The sequence below is a fragment of the Enhydra lutris genome, unplaced genomic scaffold (genome assembly GCF_002288905.1).
Source record: "Enhydra lutris kenyoni isolate GAN:26980312 unplaced genomic scaffold, ASM228890v2 scaffoldscaffold4, whole genome shotgun sequence".
NCBI classification, from domain to species: Eukaryota; Metazoa; Chordata; class Mammalia; order Carnivora; family Mustelidae; genus Enhydra; species Enhydra lutris.
In genome coordinates this window covers 11,512,121-11,528,223 of record NW_019154088.1, presented here as the reverse complement: position 1 = coordinate 11,528,223, position 16,103 = coordinate 11,512,121, and the positions used below count along the sequence as shown (strand labels likewise).

Sequence of the window (16,103 nt, the reverse complement as noted above, 5' to 3'; positions counted from 1 at the left end):
ATTTCTGAATGCTTGTGAGGCACGAAAATCAGAGGTTGCAAAAGACTGGGAGTTGGAGGGGAAGGGGTTGACTATACAGGACTTTAGGACAACTCTTGGGGAGGGAGGAGAAGGAGAAGCAAGACCCACAGAAGAGCAGGACACCTAAATTTCATCTGGTCCCAAGAATTCAGCTAGATAATTATCAAACCATTCTGAAAACCTACAAACTCAACAGGAGATCAAAGAAAAGAATAGCAGCAATTCTCTGAACAAAAAAGCGACCACTTTCTGGAAGGTAGGATGTGCCAAGAAGTGATTCCGAGGCGATATTCAGGAAGGTAGACTGCAGGGGTGGGGGAGGGAGCCTTCGTCAGCTGGCTCCCAGCATGTAATAGAGCAGCGGAGCCCAAAATCAGAACTTGCTCTGTGGAGGGACGTAGCTCCAGTGGCTAAGTGGGGGGGTGGGAACCCTTGGTGGAACACTGTGGTCTCAGGACCCTCGGGAAAGACCAGGGGTGCCTGAGGGTGGCAGAGCACCGAAGGGTTGGAGCAGGGAAGCTGGCTGTAAAGGTGGAGCCAAGGAGTGGGCTTTCATCTCAGGGTTGCCATAAACTATGATCTGAGGCACAGTCTGGCCACTGCTCTTCGAGTAGGGACCCCGTGAGTGGCAGATCCAGGGAGACGCCCCTTCTTCCCCTGGGAGGAGTGGCACGGCAGCGCACCATAGGAACCTACTGGGTTTGGAAACTTCAGATAGGGTCATGTGCCAGAGATAGAAACATTCGGTTACAGGCTGGTTGAGCACAGAGTGTACGGGAGACCAGGGAGAACAGGAGTGATTGACTGCTTTTCTCTCAGGGTGCAGTGAGGAGTGGGGCCCCAAGCTTTCGGCTCCTCTGGCCCAGAGATTGGAAGGCCACCATTTTCATTCCCATCCTCCAAAGCTGTACAGAAAGCTTTCAGTGAACAAAAGCTACCAAGCACAAACCCAAGCAGATTACTTAGCTTGGCCCCTGGCAAGGGCTGTGCAAGTCCGCCTCTGGCAAAGACATTTGAGAATCACTGCAACAGGCCCCTCCCCCAGAAGATCAGCAAGAACATCCAGCCAAGACCAAGTTTACTGATCAGTGAGAACTGTAAAAATCCAGTGCTAGGGAAATACAACATAAAGAATTCATGACTTTTTCTCCATGATTCATGAGTCTTTCAAAGTTAATTTTTAAAATTTTCTTTTTTTCTTTTCCTATTTTTTAAAATGTTCTTCTTTCCTTTTGCAACCAACATCTTATCAATTCATTTTTAAGTCTTTTTTAATTTTCGTTTTTATAGTCATATTCTATTCATTGTATTTAATGTTATTTTTTTTGTATATACATAAGTTTTTCTTTCTTTAAAATTTTGGGATACAGTTTCTTCTAATAGACCAAAATATACCCTAATTCTAGTGTATGGCTTTGTTCTAGTCTCCCACCTGATCACATTCTCTCCGTTTTTTAAAAAATTAATTATTTTCTTTATTTTATCAGCCAACTTCTTATCAATTCCTTTTTAAAAATATTTTAAAATTTTTATCTTTACAGTCATATTCCATCCTTTCAATATTTACCCTCATTTTTGTATATATATAAGTTTTTCTTTCTTTAAAATTTTGGGAGGCACTTTCTTTTAACAGACTACAATACACTCAAAATCTAGTGTGTGGCTCTATTCTGTTCACCAACTTGATCATATTCCTTTTTTTTCCCTTTCTTTCTTTCCCCCCAGTTTTGGGTCTCCAAATATTTTTCTGGGGTCGTTCTTACCCTTTTAGCATTTTGTTCTCTCATTCACCTATTCTTCTCTGGACGAAATGACAGAATGGAAAAACTCACCTCAAAAAAAGGAACAAGAGGCAGTACTGACTGCCAGGGACCTAATCAACACATCTTACTAATGTAAGATGTTGGAACTGGAGTTCAGAATGATGATTATAAAGATATGAGCTGGGCTTGAAAAAAGCATAGAAGATACTAGAAAATCCCTCTCTGGAGAAATGAAAGAACTAAAATCTAGCTAATTCAAATCAAAAAGGGTATTAATGAGGTACAGTAAAAAGTGGAGTCTCTAATTGCTAGGATAAATGAGGATAACAAAGAGAGAATTAGTGATATAGAAGACCCATTGATGGAGAATAAAGAAGCTGAGGAAAAAGAGAGATTATTACTGGACCACTTGGGGAGAATTCAAGAGATAAGTGATACCATAAGATGAAACAATATTAGAATAATTGGGATCCCAGAAGCAGAAGAAAGAGAAAGGATCAAAAGGTATATTGGAGCAAATTATAGTGGAGAACATCCCTAATTTGGGGACAGAAACAAGCATCAAAATCCAGGAGGCACAGACAGTTCCCCCTAAAAATCAGTAAAAATAGGTCACTACCCCGTCATCTAATAATAAAACTTAAAAGTCTCAGAGACAGGGACGCCTGGGTGGCTCAGTTGGTTAAGCAGCTGCCTTCGGCTCAGGTCATGATCCCAGCATCCTGGGATCGAGTCCCACATTGGGCTCCTTGCTCATCAGAGAGCCTGCTTCTCCCTCTGCCTCTGCCTGCCATTCTGTCTGCCTGTGCTTGCTCTCTCTCCCTCTCTCTCTCTCTGACAAATGAATAAATAAAATCTTTAAAAAAAAAAAAAAGTCTCAGAGACAATGAGAAAATCCTGAAAGCAGCTCCAGACAAGAGGTCAATAACCTACAATGGTAGAAACATTAGATTGGCAGCAGACCTATTCACAGAGACCTGGCAGACCAGAAAGGACTGGCATGATATATTCAGAGCACTAAATGAGAAAAATATGCAGCCAAGAGTACTATATCCAGCTAGGCTGTCATTGAAAATAGAGGGAAAGATAAAAGCTTCCAGGACAAACAAAAACTAGAAGAATTTGCAAACACCAAACCAGCCCTAAAGGAAATACCGAGAGGGGTCCTCTAAGCAAAGAGAGAGCCTAAAAGTAACATAGACCAGAAAGAACAGAGACACTATACAGTAACAGTCGCCTTATAGGCAATACAATGGCACTAAATTCATACCTTTCAATAGTTACCCTGAATGTAAATGGGCTAAATGCCCCAATCAAAAGACACAGAGTATCAGATTGGATAAAAAACAAGACCCATTGAGGGGCGCCTGGGTGGCTCATTGGGTTAAAGCCTCTGCCTTCAGCTCAGGTCATGATCCCAGGGTCCTGGGATCGAGCCCCGCATCGGGCTCTCTGCTCGGCAGGGAGCCTGCTTCCCCCCCTCCCCTGCCTGCCTCTCTGCTTACTTGTGATCTCTGTCTGTCAAATAAATAAATAAAATTAAAAAAAAAAACCCAAGACCCATTGATATGCTGTCTGCAAGAGACTCATTTTAGACCCAGGACACCTCCAGATTTAAAGTGAGGGGGTAGAAAACCATTTACCATGCTAATGGACAGCAAAAGAAAGCTGGGTGACAATCCTTATATCAGACAAATTAAATTTTAAACCAAAGACTGTAATAAGGAATGAGGAAGGACACTGTATCATACTTAAAGGGTCTATCCAACAAGAAGATCTAACAATTTTAAATATGTCCCTAAAATGGGAGCAGCCAATTATATAAACCAATTAATAACAAAATCAAAGAAACACATTGACAATAATACAATAATAGTAGGGGACTTTAAGATACCCCTCATTGAAATGGACAGATCATGTAAGCAAAAGATCAACAAAGAAATAAAGGCTTTGAATGACACACTGGACCAAATGGACTTCACAGATATATTCAGAACATTCCATCCTGAAGCAACAGAATACACATTCTTCTCTAGTGTACATAGAACATTCTCCAGAATAGATCACATCCTAGATCACAAATCAGCTCTCAACCAGTACCAAAAGATTGGGATCGTTCCCTATATATTTTTAGACCACAGTGTTTTGAAACTGGAACTCAATCACAAAAGGAAAGTTGGAAAGAAGTCAAAGGAGGCTAAACAGCAGCCTACTAAAGAATGAATGGGTCCACCAGGAAATTAAAGAATTAAAAAAAAATTCGTGGAAACAAATGAAAATGAAAACACAGCTGTTCAAAATCTTTGGGATGCAGCACAGGCAGTCCTAAGAGGAAAGTATATAGCAACACAAGCCTTTCTCAAGAAACAAGAAAGGTCTCAAGTACACAACCTAACCCTATATATAAAGGAGCTAGAGAAAGAACAGCAAAGAAAGCCTAAACCCAGCAGGAGAAGAGAAATAATAAAGATTAGAGCAGAATTCAATGAAATAGAAACCTAAAGAACACTCAGTAGAATAGGTCAAGGAAACTAGGAGCTGCTTCTTTCTTTGAAAGAATTAATAAGATAAATCCTCTGGGGCACCTGGGTGGCTCAGTGGTTTAAGCCTCTGCCTTCGGTTCAGGTCATGATCTCAGGGTCCTGGGATCGATCCCCACATTGGGTTCTCTGCTCAGTGGGGAGCCTACTTCCCCCTCTCTCTCTGTCTGCCTCTCTGCCTACTTGTGATCTCTGTCTGTCAAATAAATAAATAAAATCTTAAAAAAAAAAGAGAGATCACAACCAACACCAAAGAAATACAATTATGAGAAAATATTATGAGCAACTATATGCCAGCAAATTAGACAGTCTGGAAGAAATGGAGGCATTCCCAGAGACATATAAACTACTAAAACTGAACCAGGAAGAAATAGAAAACCTGAACAGACCCATAACCAGTAAGGAGATTGGAGCAGTCATCAAAAATCTCCCAACAAACAAGAGCCCAGGGCCAGACGGATCCCAAGGGGAATTCTACAAACACTTAAAGAAGAATATATCTATTCTCCTGAAACTGTTCCAGAAAATAGAAATGTAAGAAAAACTGTCGAACTCATTTTATGAGGCCAGCATTACTTTGATCCCAAAACCAGACAAAGACCCCATCAAAAAAGAGAATTACAGACCAATATCCTTGATGAACACCAATGCGAAAATTCTCACCAAAATACTAGCCAATAGGATCCAACAATACATTACAAGGATTATTTACCACGACCAAGTGGGATTTATTCCAGGGCTGCAAGGTTGGTTCAGCATCTGCAAATCAATCAGTGTGATACAGTACATTAATAAAGGAAAGAACAAGAACCATATGATAATCTCAATAGATGCAGAAAATGCATTTGACAAAGTGTAGCATCCTTTCTTGATTAAAACTCTTCACAGTGTAGGGATAGAGGGTACATACCTCAATATCATAAAAGCTATCTATGAAAAACCCACAGCAAATATCATTCTCAATGGGAGAAAACTGAGAGCTTTTCCCCTAAGGTCAGGAACACAGCAGGGATGTCCACCATTGCCACTGCTATTCAACATGGTACTGGAAGTCCTAGCCTCAGCAATCAGACAACAAAAAGAAAGAAAAGGCATCTGAATTGGCAAAGAGGAAGTCAAACTCTCACTTTTTGCAGATGATACGATACTTTATAAGAAAAACCCAAAAGACTCCACCCCAAAACTGCTAGAATTCATACAGGAATTCAGTAAAGTGTCAGGATATAAAATCAATGCACAGAAATCAATTGCATTTCTATATACCAACAACGAGACAGAAGAAAGCGAAATTAAGAAGTTGATCCCATTTACAATTGCACCCAAAGCCATAATATACCTAGGAATAAACTTTACCAAAGAGGCAAAGAATCTGTACTCAGAAAATTGTAGCATACTCATGAAAGAAATTGAGGAAGACACAAAGAAATGGAAAAACGTTCCACGGTCATGGATTGGAAGAACAAATATTATGAAAATATCTATGCTACCTATAGCAATCTACACATTTAATGCAATCCCTATAAAAATACCATCAACTTTTTTCAAAGAAATGGAACAAAACCCTTAAATTTGTATGGAACCAGAAGAGACCGTGAATAGCCAGAGGAATGTTGAAAAAGAAAACCAAAGCTGGCAGCGTCACAATTCCAGACTTCAAGCTCTATCACAATGCTGTAATCATCAAGAAAGTATGGTACTGGTACAAAAACAGACACATAGATCAGTGGAACAGAATAGAGAGCCCAGAAGTAGACCCTGAACTCTATGGTCAACTAATCTTTGACAAAGCAGGAAAGAATGTCCAATCAAAAAAAGATAATCTTTTCAACAAATGGTGTTGGGGAAAATGGACAGCCACATGCAGAATAATGAAACTGGACCATTTCCTTATACCACACACAAAATAGACTCAAAATGGATGAAAAACCTCAATATGAGACAGGAATCCATCAAAATCCTTGAGGAGAATACAGGTAGCAACGTTTTCAACCTCCTCTGCAACAGCTTCTTCCTAGACACATCACAAAGGCAAGGGAAACAAGGGCAAAAAGGAACTCTTGGGGCTTCATCAAGATAAAAAAATTTTTGCACAGCAAAAGAAGCAGTCGACAAAACCGAAGACAACCGACAGAATGGGAGAAGATACTTGCAAATGACATATCAGATAAAGGGCTAGTATCCAAAATCAATAAAGAACTTATCAAACTCAACACCCAAAGAAAAAATAATCCAGTCAAGAAATGGGCAGAAGACATGAACAGACATTTCTGCAAAGACATCCAAATGGCCAACAGACATATGAAAAAGTGTTCACTATCACTTGGCATCAGGGAATTATAAATCAAAACCTCAATGATACAGCACCTCACACCAGTCAGTATGGGTAAAATTAATAAGTCAGGAAACAACAGATGTCAGCAAGGATGCGGAGAAAGGGGAACCCTCCTCCACTGTTGGTGGGAATGCAAGCTGGTGCAGCCACTATGGAAAACATTATGGAGGTTCCCCAAAAAGTTGATAATAGAGCTACCCTATGACCCAGGAATTGCACTTCTGAGTATTTACCCCAAAGATACAAATGTAGTGATCCAAAGGGGCATGTGCACCAAACTTTGGAAAGAACCTAGATGTCCACTGACAGATGAATGGATAAAGAAGATGTGGCGCGCACACACACACACACACACACACACACACACACACACACAGGAATATTATGCAGCCATCAAAAACGAAATCTTGCCATTTGCAATGACGTGGATGGAACTAGAGGGTATTAGCTAAGTGAAATAAGTCAGAGAAAGACAATTATCATTTGATCTCACTGATATGAGGAATTTGAGTAACAAGACAGAGGATCATAGGGGAATAGAGGGGAAAATGAAACAAGATGAAACCAGAGAGGGTGACAAACTATAAGAGACTCTTAACCTCAGTAAACAAATTAAGGGTTGCTGGAGTGGAGGGGGTGGGGATGGGGTAGCTGGGTGATGGACATTGGGGAGGGTATGTGCTATGGTGAGTTCTGTGAATTGTGCAACACTGATGAATCGCAGATCTGTACCCCTGAAACAAGTAATACATTATATGTTAATTTTAAAAAAAGAGAACTCTTGGGGTGATAGGAATACATTGTACCTTGAAAATTGACTTGAAAAAAACTAAATGGTAAGAAGCAATGAAACAAATCTCTCTTTCATCCCTGCTATCCCAAATACATTCATTTTCTATACTGCTCTTATGCCTTCTTCAGACCTTTAGGTAACTATATTTTTGTTTTTTCTTTAATGTATTCTTCCAGAATTTCTTCTTGAATATGCAATATAGATGAATGTATATTCTCATTTCTCTCTTTTTGATTTAAAAGGTAGCATGATGTACATTCTGCACTTGTCTTTTTTCCACAGTGTATGTACAAGATCTTTCCATGTCAGGATATAGAGCGTCTTCATTCTTTTGTGAAGCTGCAAAGTGTATTCTGTTTAAAGGATGTACTGTAATTTATTTAATCAGTCTATTTTTGAACATATTTGTGAACATATGGATTACTTTCAGTCTTTTGCTATCACAAACATTAATGTAGTGAGTGAATGTATTATGTCCGTTATTTTTGCACATATGCAAGTATATATGTAATATAAACTTCCAGAAGTGACATGACTTTTTCAAAGAGAATGTGTACCTTTGAAGTTTTGATAGATATTGCCCAATTGCCATTAGTTAGGGAGGTTTCAAGAGATCACTTAGTTTTTTTCTTTTTCAAATTTTTATTTAAATTTTAGTTGGTTAACAGTACAGTGCAGTATTGGTTTTAAGAGTAGAATTCCGTGGTTCATCACTTACATACAACACCAAGTGCTCATCATAACAAGTGCCTTCCTTAATGCCCACCACCCATCTAGCTAATCCCCTACCCACCTCCTTCCATCAACCCGTGGTTTATTATATCTTTAAGAGTTTCTTATGGTTGGGGTGCCTGGGTGGCTCAATCAGTTGAATGTCCAGCTCTTGGTTTTGGCTCAGGTCATGGTCTTGGGGTCATTGGGATCAAGCTCAATTTGAGATTCTCTGCCTCATACACTTCTCAGCCTTTGGGCTAAGATCAAGTGGAGATTCTCTGCCTCTCCTTCTCCTTTTCCACTTCTCATGCATACTCTATTTCTCTCAAATAACTAAATATAATCTTTTAAAAAAAAAGTCTCTTATGGTTTGTTTCCCTATCTTTCTTTTTCACCCATCCAATATGTTGATCTGTTTTGTTTCTTAAATTCCACATATGAGTGAAGTCATGGTATTTGTCTTCCTCTGAGTGACTTATTTCACTTAGCATAATACACTCTACCTCCATCCAAGTTGTTCCAAATGGCAAGATTTCATTCTTTTTGATGGCTAAGTATAATATTCCACTGTGTATATACACCACATCATCTTTATCCATTCATTATTCAGTGGACATCTGGGCTCTTTCCATAGTTTGGCTATTGTTGATAGTGTTGCTATAAAAATTGGAGTGCATGTAACCCTTTGAATCTGTGTTTTTGTATCCTTTGTGTAAATACCTAGTAGGGTAATTGCTGGGTCATAGGGTAACTCTTTCTAACTTTTTGAAGAACCTCCAAGTGAGATTTATTCTTGGGCTCTAGGGATGGCTCAGTATTCACAAATCAATCAGTCTGATACACCACATTAGTAATAGAAAGAATAAGTGGGTGCCTGGATGGCTCAGTTGGTTAAGTGTCTGACTTCCGATTTTGTCTCAGGTCATGATCTCAGGGTCCTGGGATTGAGCCCTGCATTGGGCTCTGTGCTCAGTGGGGAGTCTGCTTGTCCTTCTCCCTCTACCCCTCCCCCTGCTTGTGCTCTCTCTCTTAAATAAATAGTATCTTTAAAAATATAATAGGAGATTATGCTGAGTGAAATAAGTCAAGCAGAGAGAGTCAATTATCATATGGTTTCACTTATTTTTGGAGCATAACAAATAGCATGGACGACAAGGGGTGTTAGAGAGGAGAAGGGAGTTGAGGGGAATTGGAAGGGGAGGTGAACCATGAGAGACTATGGACTCTGAAAAACAATCTGAGGGTTTTGAAGGGGCGGGGGCTGGGAGGTTGGGGGAACCAGGTGGTGGGTATTGGAGAGGGCACGGATTGCATGGAGCACTGGGTGTGGTGCAAAAACAATGAATACTGTTATGCTGAAAATAAATTTAAAAAATTAAAAAAATAAATAAAAAAATTTTTAAAAAATAGGATAACAACCATGTGGTCCTCTCAATAGATGCAGAAAAAGCATTTGACAATACACAGTATCCATTCTTGATTAAAAAACCCTCAACAAAGTACATAACGAAGGGACATACCTCAACATCATGAAGGTCGTGTATGAAAGACCCACAGCTAATATTATCCTCAGTGGGGAAAAACTGAGAGCTTTTCCTGGACAGTCAAGAGATCATCTATTTTAAGGCCCCATTAAATGTTGCTTATTCTTAAGATTATTTCTTCTTCAGCAGGACTTTGCCTTCTCCCCTCTCACCAAATGGAACTAATGCTTTCCATTCCTAGGCTTTCATAGCTTATTGTACTTTGCTAATGATCTTAATTATAATCTGCTTTAAATTAGAAGTAGTTCTATATATGGCTATTTTTCCCAGGTGGGTTGAGTTTTCTTTTCTGCTTTATATAAGATGGCTGAATTTTCTTGACCTGGCATAATTTCTTTGATGAATCACATCAAGATCTTTCTAAACAGCTGATCTCTTTTTCTCTCTGGCCCAACCTTTCCATGGCAGAAGCAAAGTCAGGGGTACTCTTAACTGGAAAGAGTCTCCTGGGTTTGTCTTGGCTAGAATCTATCAGGGGGACATCTAGGTGTCCAATTAACTGTGGACTGGATTGCAGAGTGTGGTAATAGCTCTGGAGATTTTTATCCTGATAGTTACTGGAGTGAAAATAACTGGGAAAAAGTACATGCTATTAAAACATTTTTGTTAGTGAATGCTCTTGTCAGGTAATGAATAAAAGTACAACCAGTGAAATGTTATTTACTGAATAGAGTTGATAGGCTTTCATGTATAATCTTATACATTCTTTGTCTAGAAAAGAAATCTCTGATCTCAGAGTTCCATCAAATTGAGAATATTAGCTATTCCTGTTAGTTGTGATATTGTAGGAAAATATTGAGATCTACTGACTATGATTGTCAATGAATGGCAGGTGAGAAAAGGGATTTAAATATATCACAGGAACTTTTGATTAATGAGAGTTATTAAATACAAAGAATTTTTTTTGAAGATTTTATTTATTTATTTGACAGAGAGAGATCACAAGTAGGCAGAGCAGCAGGCGGGGGGTCGGGGGGAAGCAGGCTCCCTGCCGAGCAGAGAGCCTGATGGCGGGGCTCGATCCCAGGATCCTGGGATCATGACCTGAACTGAAGGCAGAGGCTTAACCTCTGAGCCACCCAGGTGCCCCAAGAATATTTTTAAAATTGTTAAATCTTAAGACAAAAACAAAAAGGAGTAATTAAAATGGAAAGAGAAGGGCACTTGGTTGGCTCAGTCAGTAGAGTATGTGACTCTTGATCTTGGGGTCGTGGGTTCAAGCCCCATACTGGGCGTGGAGCTTATTTAAAAATGAAATGGAATGAAAATTTTTAAAAAGAGAAGACAGAATTTCATGAAACAATAAATAAATGGAAAACTAATTTGAAAAGATAACACATATGTTACAAAAATGATCAAAGGAAAAACACATAGAATGTCTATCTTACAGCATATGACCAGAATGATTCTGGTAGCTAAAGATTTTTAAAAGAACATTTATTATACTCTTTTTCTGATTATAACAGTAACACGTCTTAATTGAAGATAATTAACGGTTACTGGGGGAAAAACCTCTACTAATGGAAGTTATTTATTGGCTGTGGTCATTTTCAGGTTTGTCAAGTTTTCATATTGAGTCTTTGGGATACTGACTTGATCCTTGTGAAGCAGTAGAGTGGAAACAGTGTATGATTTTAAGTCAGAAGACCTTGGTTGATGCTTGTTTTATCACCTACTGATTCTGTGTGTTCAGATAAATTTAGTTACTTCTCAGAGCCTGTTTCTGTGTCTGTGAAATGAGCAAACCAAGACCGTGCCATCACAGAGTCTATATTTCAATGAAATAAAATAGGCAGTGAACAAATAAGTAAAAGTCTAAATAAAATTAATTTTAGGTAAGGAAAGATATTATGAGGAAAAAAATAAAGCAGAGTAAAAAAGAATGGAGTGGCATTGAAGGGGGTGGGTAGTATTTTAGATTAGGTCGATTAAGGAGTACTTCTCTGAGGAGGGGACATTTGAGCAGAGGACTTGGTGTTGGGTAGAAGAGTTAGCCATTGAAGGTAAAGTGTCGGCTTTTCACTGGAGAGAATAGCAGAATAAGCTAGGTACACAGTTGGTTGTAGGAGAAACTGTAAGTAAATCTGTTTGGGAATGAGGCCAGTGCCAAATCATGGAACTCTTGTAGGCCAAATAAGAAAAGTTTGGACTTTATTCTAAGTTGAGCTCTCCAAGAACTGGGATCATGTATTATTCATGTTTGGATTATTTTAGTACCTAGCATGTAATAGTTACCCAGTAACTTGATTTATGAATATATGAATTGCACGTATAGGGAGGGATATAAGTTGCCATTGTCTTCAAGTCGAGTTTGAGTGAAATAGCCAAGACATAGGTTGACATCTTTACTTGCAGACTCCTTATGGTCTTACTGTGCTTAAATGTAACCAGAGCCTGAATATTAGTGTATGTACTACAATGCTTGGCATGATTCTGGATATATGAAAGTATTTAGTGTTTTCTAATGTACAGAATTTGTCATAAATGCTGCTTTACTTTAAAATGCAGGTACAAAAAAATGGGACTCCCTGATAATTAAAATGCTAGTAGTTTTTTAACATGATTTAGAGATACTCTCTAATTTTCTGTAATTTTGCAATAAAAAAATTAGAAATTTAAGTAGTATTTTATTGTGACAGTAATGCATGTTTCTCCCTTCTACTTAATGGGTTTGGGTGTGCTGAGTCTTTTGCTATTTGGAGCTCATTTTATCACTCTTTTCTTGGTGGTGTTGTAGCCTCGAACTGTGGCAGGCTTTCGAGGGACAGTTCGTTATGCATCAATCAACGCTCATCGAAACAGGGTAGGTATCTGAACTAGTCATATCTATATAAGCATGCTGATTACTTGAATGAGATTGACTTTTTTACATTAGATACACAAGTATGGAAGGTGCTTGGGAGCAGAGAGTAAGGTGTTAGTAATACCAATGTACCGTAGTATGTATAGTAGATGATAGATGTGTACAGCTACATAAAAAATAAAGTGTATTTGCCAGAGAAGATAATAGCTAAGAGTGTGTGTATGTGTGTGTAGGGAACCTTGTGTCCTTAATTAGGTATAAGTATTAACAAATCTGATACAGAATTTTGAAGAAGTAAAACACCTGCATTCTAATCTTAAGAAGTTATTAGGGAATATCATACTTACAATACCTTGAAATATAGGGGTCATCATTTTATCTGTAGTATGCATCTAATCTGTGGTATCCCCTCTCCATTAAACCTTTTCTTTTCATGAAGATCTCAAGTACAAACTACTTTCAAATTTTCTGGGAAATGATACCTCTTGGGTAAACTTTTTAAAGTCTCTCTTTCTCTCTTTCTTTTTTTTTTTTTTTTTTTACTTTGCTCCTTTTGTTCTTCTCTGATTTTTTTTTTCCCCCATTCTGAACCTTAATTATGAGTAGGAAAGTTGGGTATTTTGTGGATTCTTTTTTTTTTTAATATTTTATTTATTTATTCGACAGAAAGAGAGATCACAAGTAGGCAGAGAGGCAGGCAGAGAGAGAGAGAGGAGGGGAAGCAGGCTTCCTGCTGAGCAGAGAGCCCGATGCGGGGCTCGATCCCAGGACCCTGGGATCATGACCTGAGCCGAAGGCAGAGGCTTAACCCACTGAGCCACCCAGGCGCCCCTATTTTGTGGATTCTTAATCCTTGAACTTCCCTGGTTGGAGGTGAGAAGTTTAACATGTCGTTCCCTCATAAAATAAAGAGAAATCTTTTCTTCATCTTACCTTACTCTTGTTCTGTGAAGCCAAAATAATGAAATTTAATGAAAATTTGACTAATGCTAACTATAGTAGGAAGAGTACACTGTTATGCTCCGGTTAATTTTGTTTCTAATAATATGATTATAAATTGAAAATAGGAAAAGTATTTTTATCAGTGAATAATGTAGCACTCTGTCAAGCATTTCAGCTCATTTGGTTTGATTCAGTGTTGTATTAATTTGTGGCATCCAGTTAGGGTACGTGCCTGGCTGGTTTAGTCAGAAGAGCATGTGACTTGATCTCAGGGTTGTGAGTTTGGGCCCCATGTTGGGTGTAGAGATTACCGAAAAATAAATAAACTTAGAAAAAAATAAGGCATCTAGTCAATTATTCTGTCTTGAAAAGAAAGTACTCTTATTTTCCAGATATATTCTTAAAAACCTTTAGAATTACTAAGCTTTTTAATTAATTCTGTTTAAAATTTTGGTCCACATTGGAATGTTTGAAATAGGACACTTTTTCTGAAATAAGCATAAACATTTCCAGAGATCATAATAGCTATATAAGCATTTCCAGAATATCTAGTAGAAAGATAATATATTTTTACTTTTAGAAATCTCCACAAATTTAAAAAAAGTAAAAATATACTCCATTTCATTTTTTTTTTTTTGGATATTTTAATCTTCAACTTTTAACAGGAATGATTCCCAGACAGTATAGGACTTTTCATACTACTTGAACTCTGTTCACTACATTGTTGTCCTACATTTCAGTCCTTTATTAATATTTGTTTTGTCTCAGTAATTTGAAGAAATTCTGTCTTCTGGTTCTGTGGTTGCTATTCAGAAGATCTTTGTTCATTTAATTGTTATTTTGCATTTAATTTATCCTTGTTCTTTGACGTTTTAGATATCTGCTTTTTGTCTTTGCTGTTTTACAGATAAGTTAGAATGTGCCTACACATGGATTTCTTTATAATTATTCAGTTTGGGATTTGTTGTGCATCCTAAATCTGAACATTCACATCTTTCATAGATTCTGGAAGATTCTCAGACATTTCTTCTTTAAATATTGCCTTTCCCCCCTTTCTTTTTAATACCTCTTTTTTCATATCTCAAATTGATGTATGTTAGATCTTCTTGTTCTGTCTTCCATGCCTCTGAAATTCACTCTCAGATTTTCTCTTGTGTCTCTGTGTTGTGTTCTAGATAATTTCTTCGGATCTGTCTTCCTGTTCATTAATTTTTTTTTTTTTTTTTTTTTTTTTTTGCTGTTTTTGACCAGCTTTCTAACCTAGCCATTGAATTTTTAATTTCTAGATGTTCTTTTTGGTTCTTTTTGAAATCAAACTGGTCTTTTTATTTTTTTTAGATAGGATATGGTTCCTATCTTATGAGTTTGATTCAATTTTTTGCTTAAGCATTTTTTTAAAAGACTTTATTTATTTGACACAGAGAGACACAACGAGAGAGAGAACACAAGCAGGGGGTGTGGGAGAGGGAGAAGCAGGCTCCCCACAGAGCAAGTAGCCTGATGTGGGGCTCGATCCCAGGACCCTGAGATCATGACTTGAGCCAAAGGCAGATGCTTAGTGACTGAGCCACCTAGGTGCCTGTTGCTTAAGCATTTTAAACATTTTAATTTTGTATTCTTTATCCTATAATTCCATATCTGGAATTCTTGGATATCTAATTCTACTCTATAATTTCTCTTGCCATTAGCTTATGATAGCTTGCTTCTTAATGTATTTTATACTTCTGAATAAGCAGCTTATATTTGGTGGGTCTTTGTCTATAAGGACTTCTCTGAGGCCTGAATTTAAAGGTGCTTTTAGGGGCGCCTGGGTGGCTCAGTGGGTTAAGCCGCTGCCTTTGGCTCAGGTCATGATCTCAGAGTCCTGGGATCGAGCCCCGCATCGGGCTCTCTGCTCAGCAGGGAGCCTGCTTCCTCCTCTCTCTGCCTGCCTCTCTGCCTACTTGTGATCTCTCTGTCAAATAAATAAATAAAATCTTAAAAAAAATAAATAAAGTTACTTTTATCTTGAGAGGATTTTCATTTGCATTTGTCATTACTACAGGACATGTTCACCCAGAAAAAAATTTCTAGATTTTGTTTCCCAAACCACACAAGTGGTATAAATTTAAATCCCAAATCTGAGTGAGGGGCAGGTCTGTCACCACAAATTTTCAGGGCAATGTTTTTTTGGGGGGGCAATGTTTTTAATCGCTTACTTTATCCTTTTGATAGTGGTTAAATTTTACTGAAAAAACAATTACTGTAGTATAATGTATATACCAGATATTGTAGTAGAGATAGCCCTGAGAGGGTCCAAGGTGTTTGGTGAGGGCCTAAGAGAAGGTGTCTCAGTTACAACTCCTGTCTTGTGTAGGCTCAGTGCTTTCACACCTTTCCCTTTCCTCACTGTTAAAACCCTGGTTGACAAAACCTGTAACAGAGGCCCCTAAAACCAAAGCTTCCGCATCAGCTTGCTTCTCTTGTTTCCAGCTTTCTCTTTAATTTTGGCTCCTAGAATTTGCTTTCTTTATTTATTATTGTGATAAAAAACATTATCACATTAAATTTACCATGTTAGCCATATTCATTCATTCATTCTTTCTTTCTTTTAGTATAGTTGACACACAGTGTAACAATAGTTTTGGGTGTACAACACAGTGATACAACAA

At 38.1% G+C, this 16,103-nt stretch overlaps 1 protein-coding gene across 1 annotated transcript in view; it reads left to right on the top strand.

Moving 5' to 3' along the window:
- LOC111140331 (tau tubulin kinase 2) overlaps positions 1-16,103 on the top strand; it is a 161,157-nt gene that overhangs the window by 101,602 nt on the left and 43,452 nt on the right. The window contains exon 7 of the mRNA XM_022492616.1: positions 12,445-12,510. Coding sequence (XP_022348324.1) covers positions 12,445-12,510 — 66 coding nt within the window. The remainder of the gene's footprint in view (positions 1-12,444; positions 12,511-16,103) is intronic.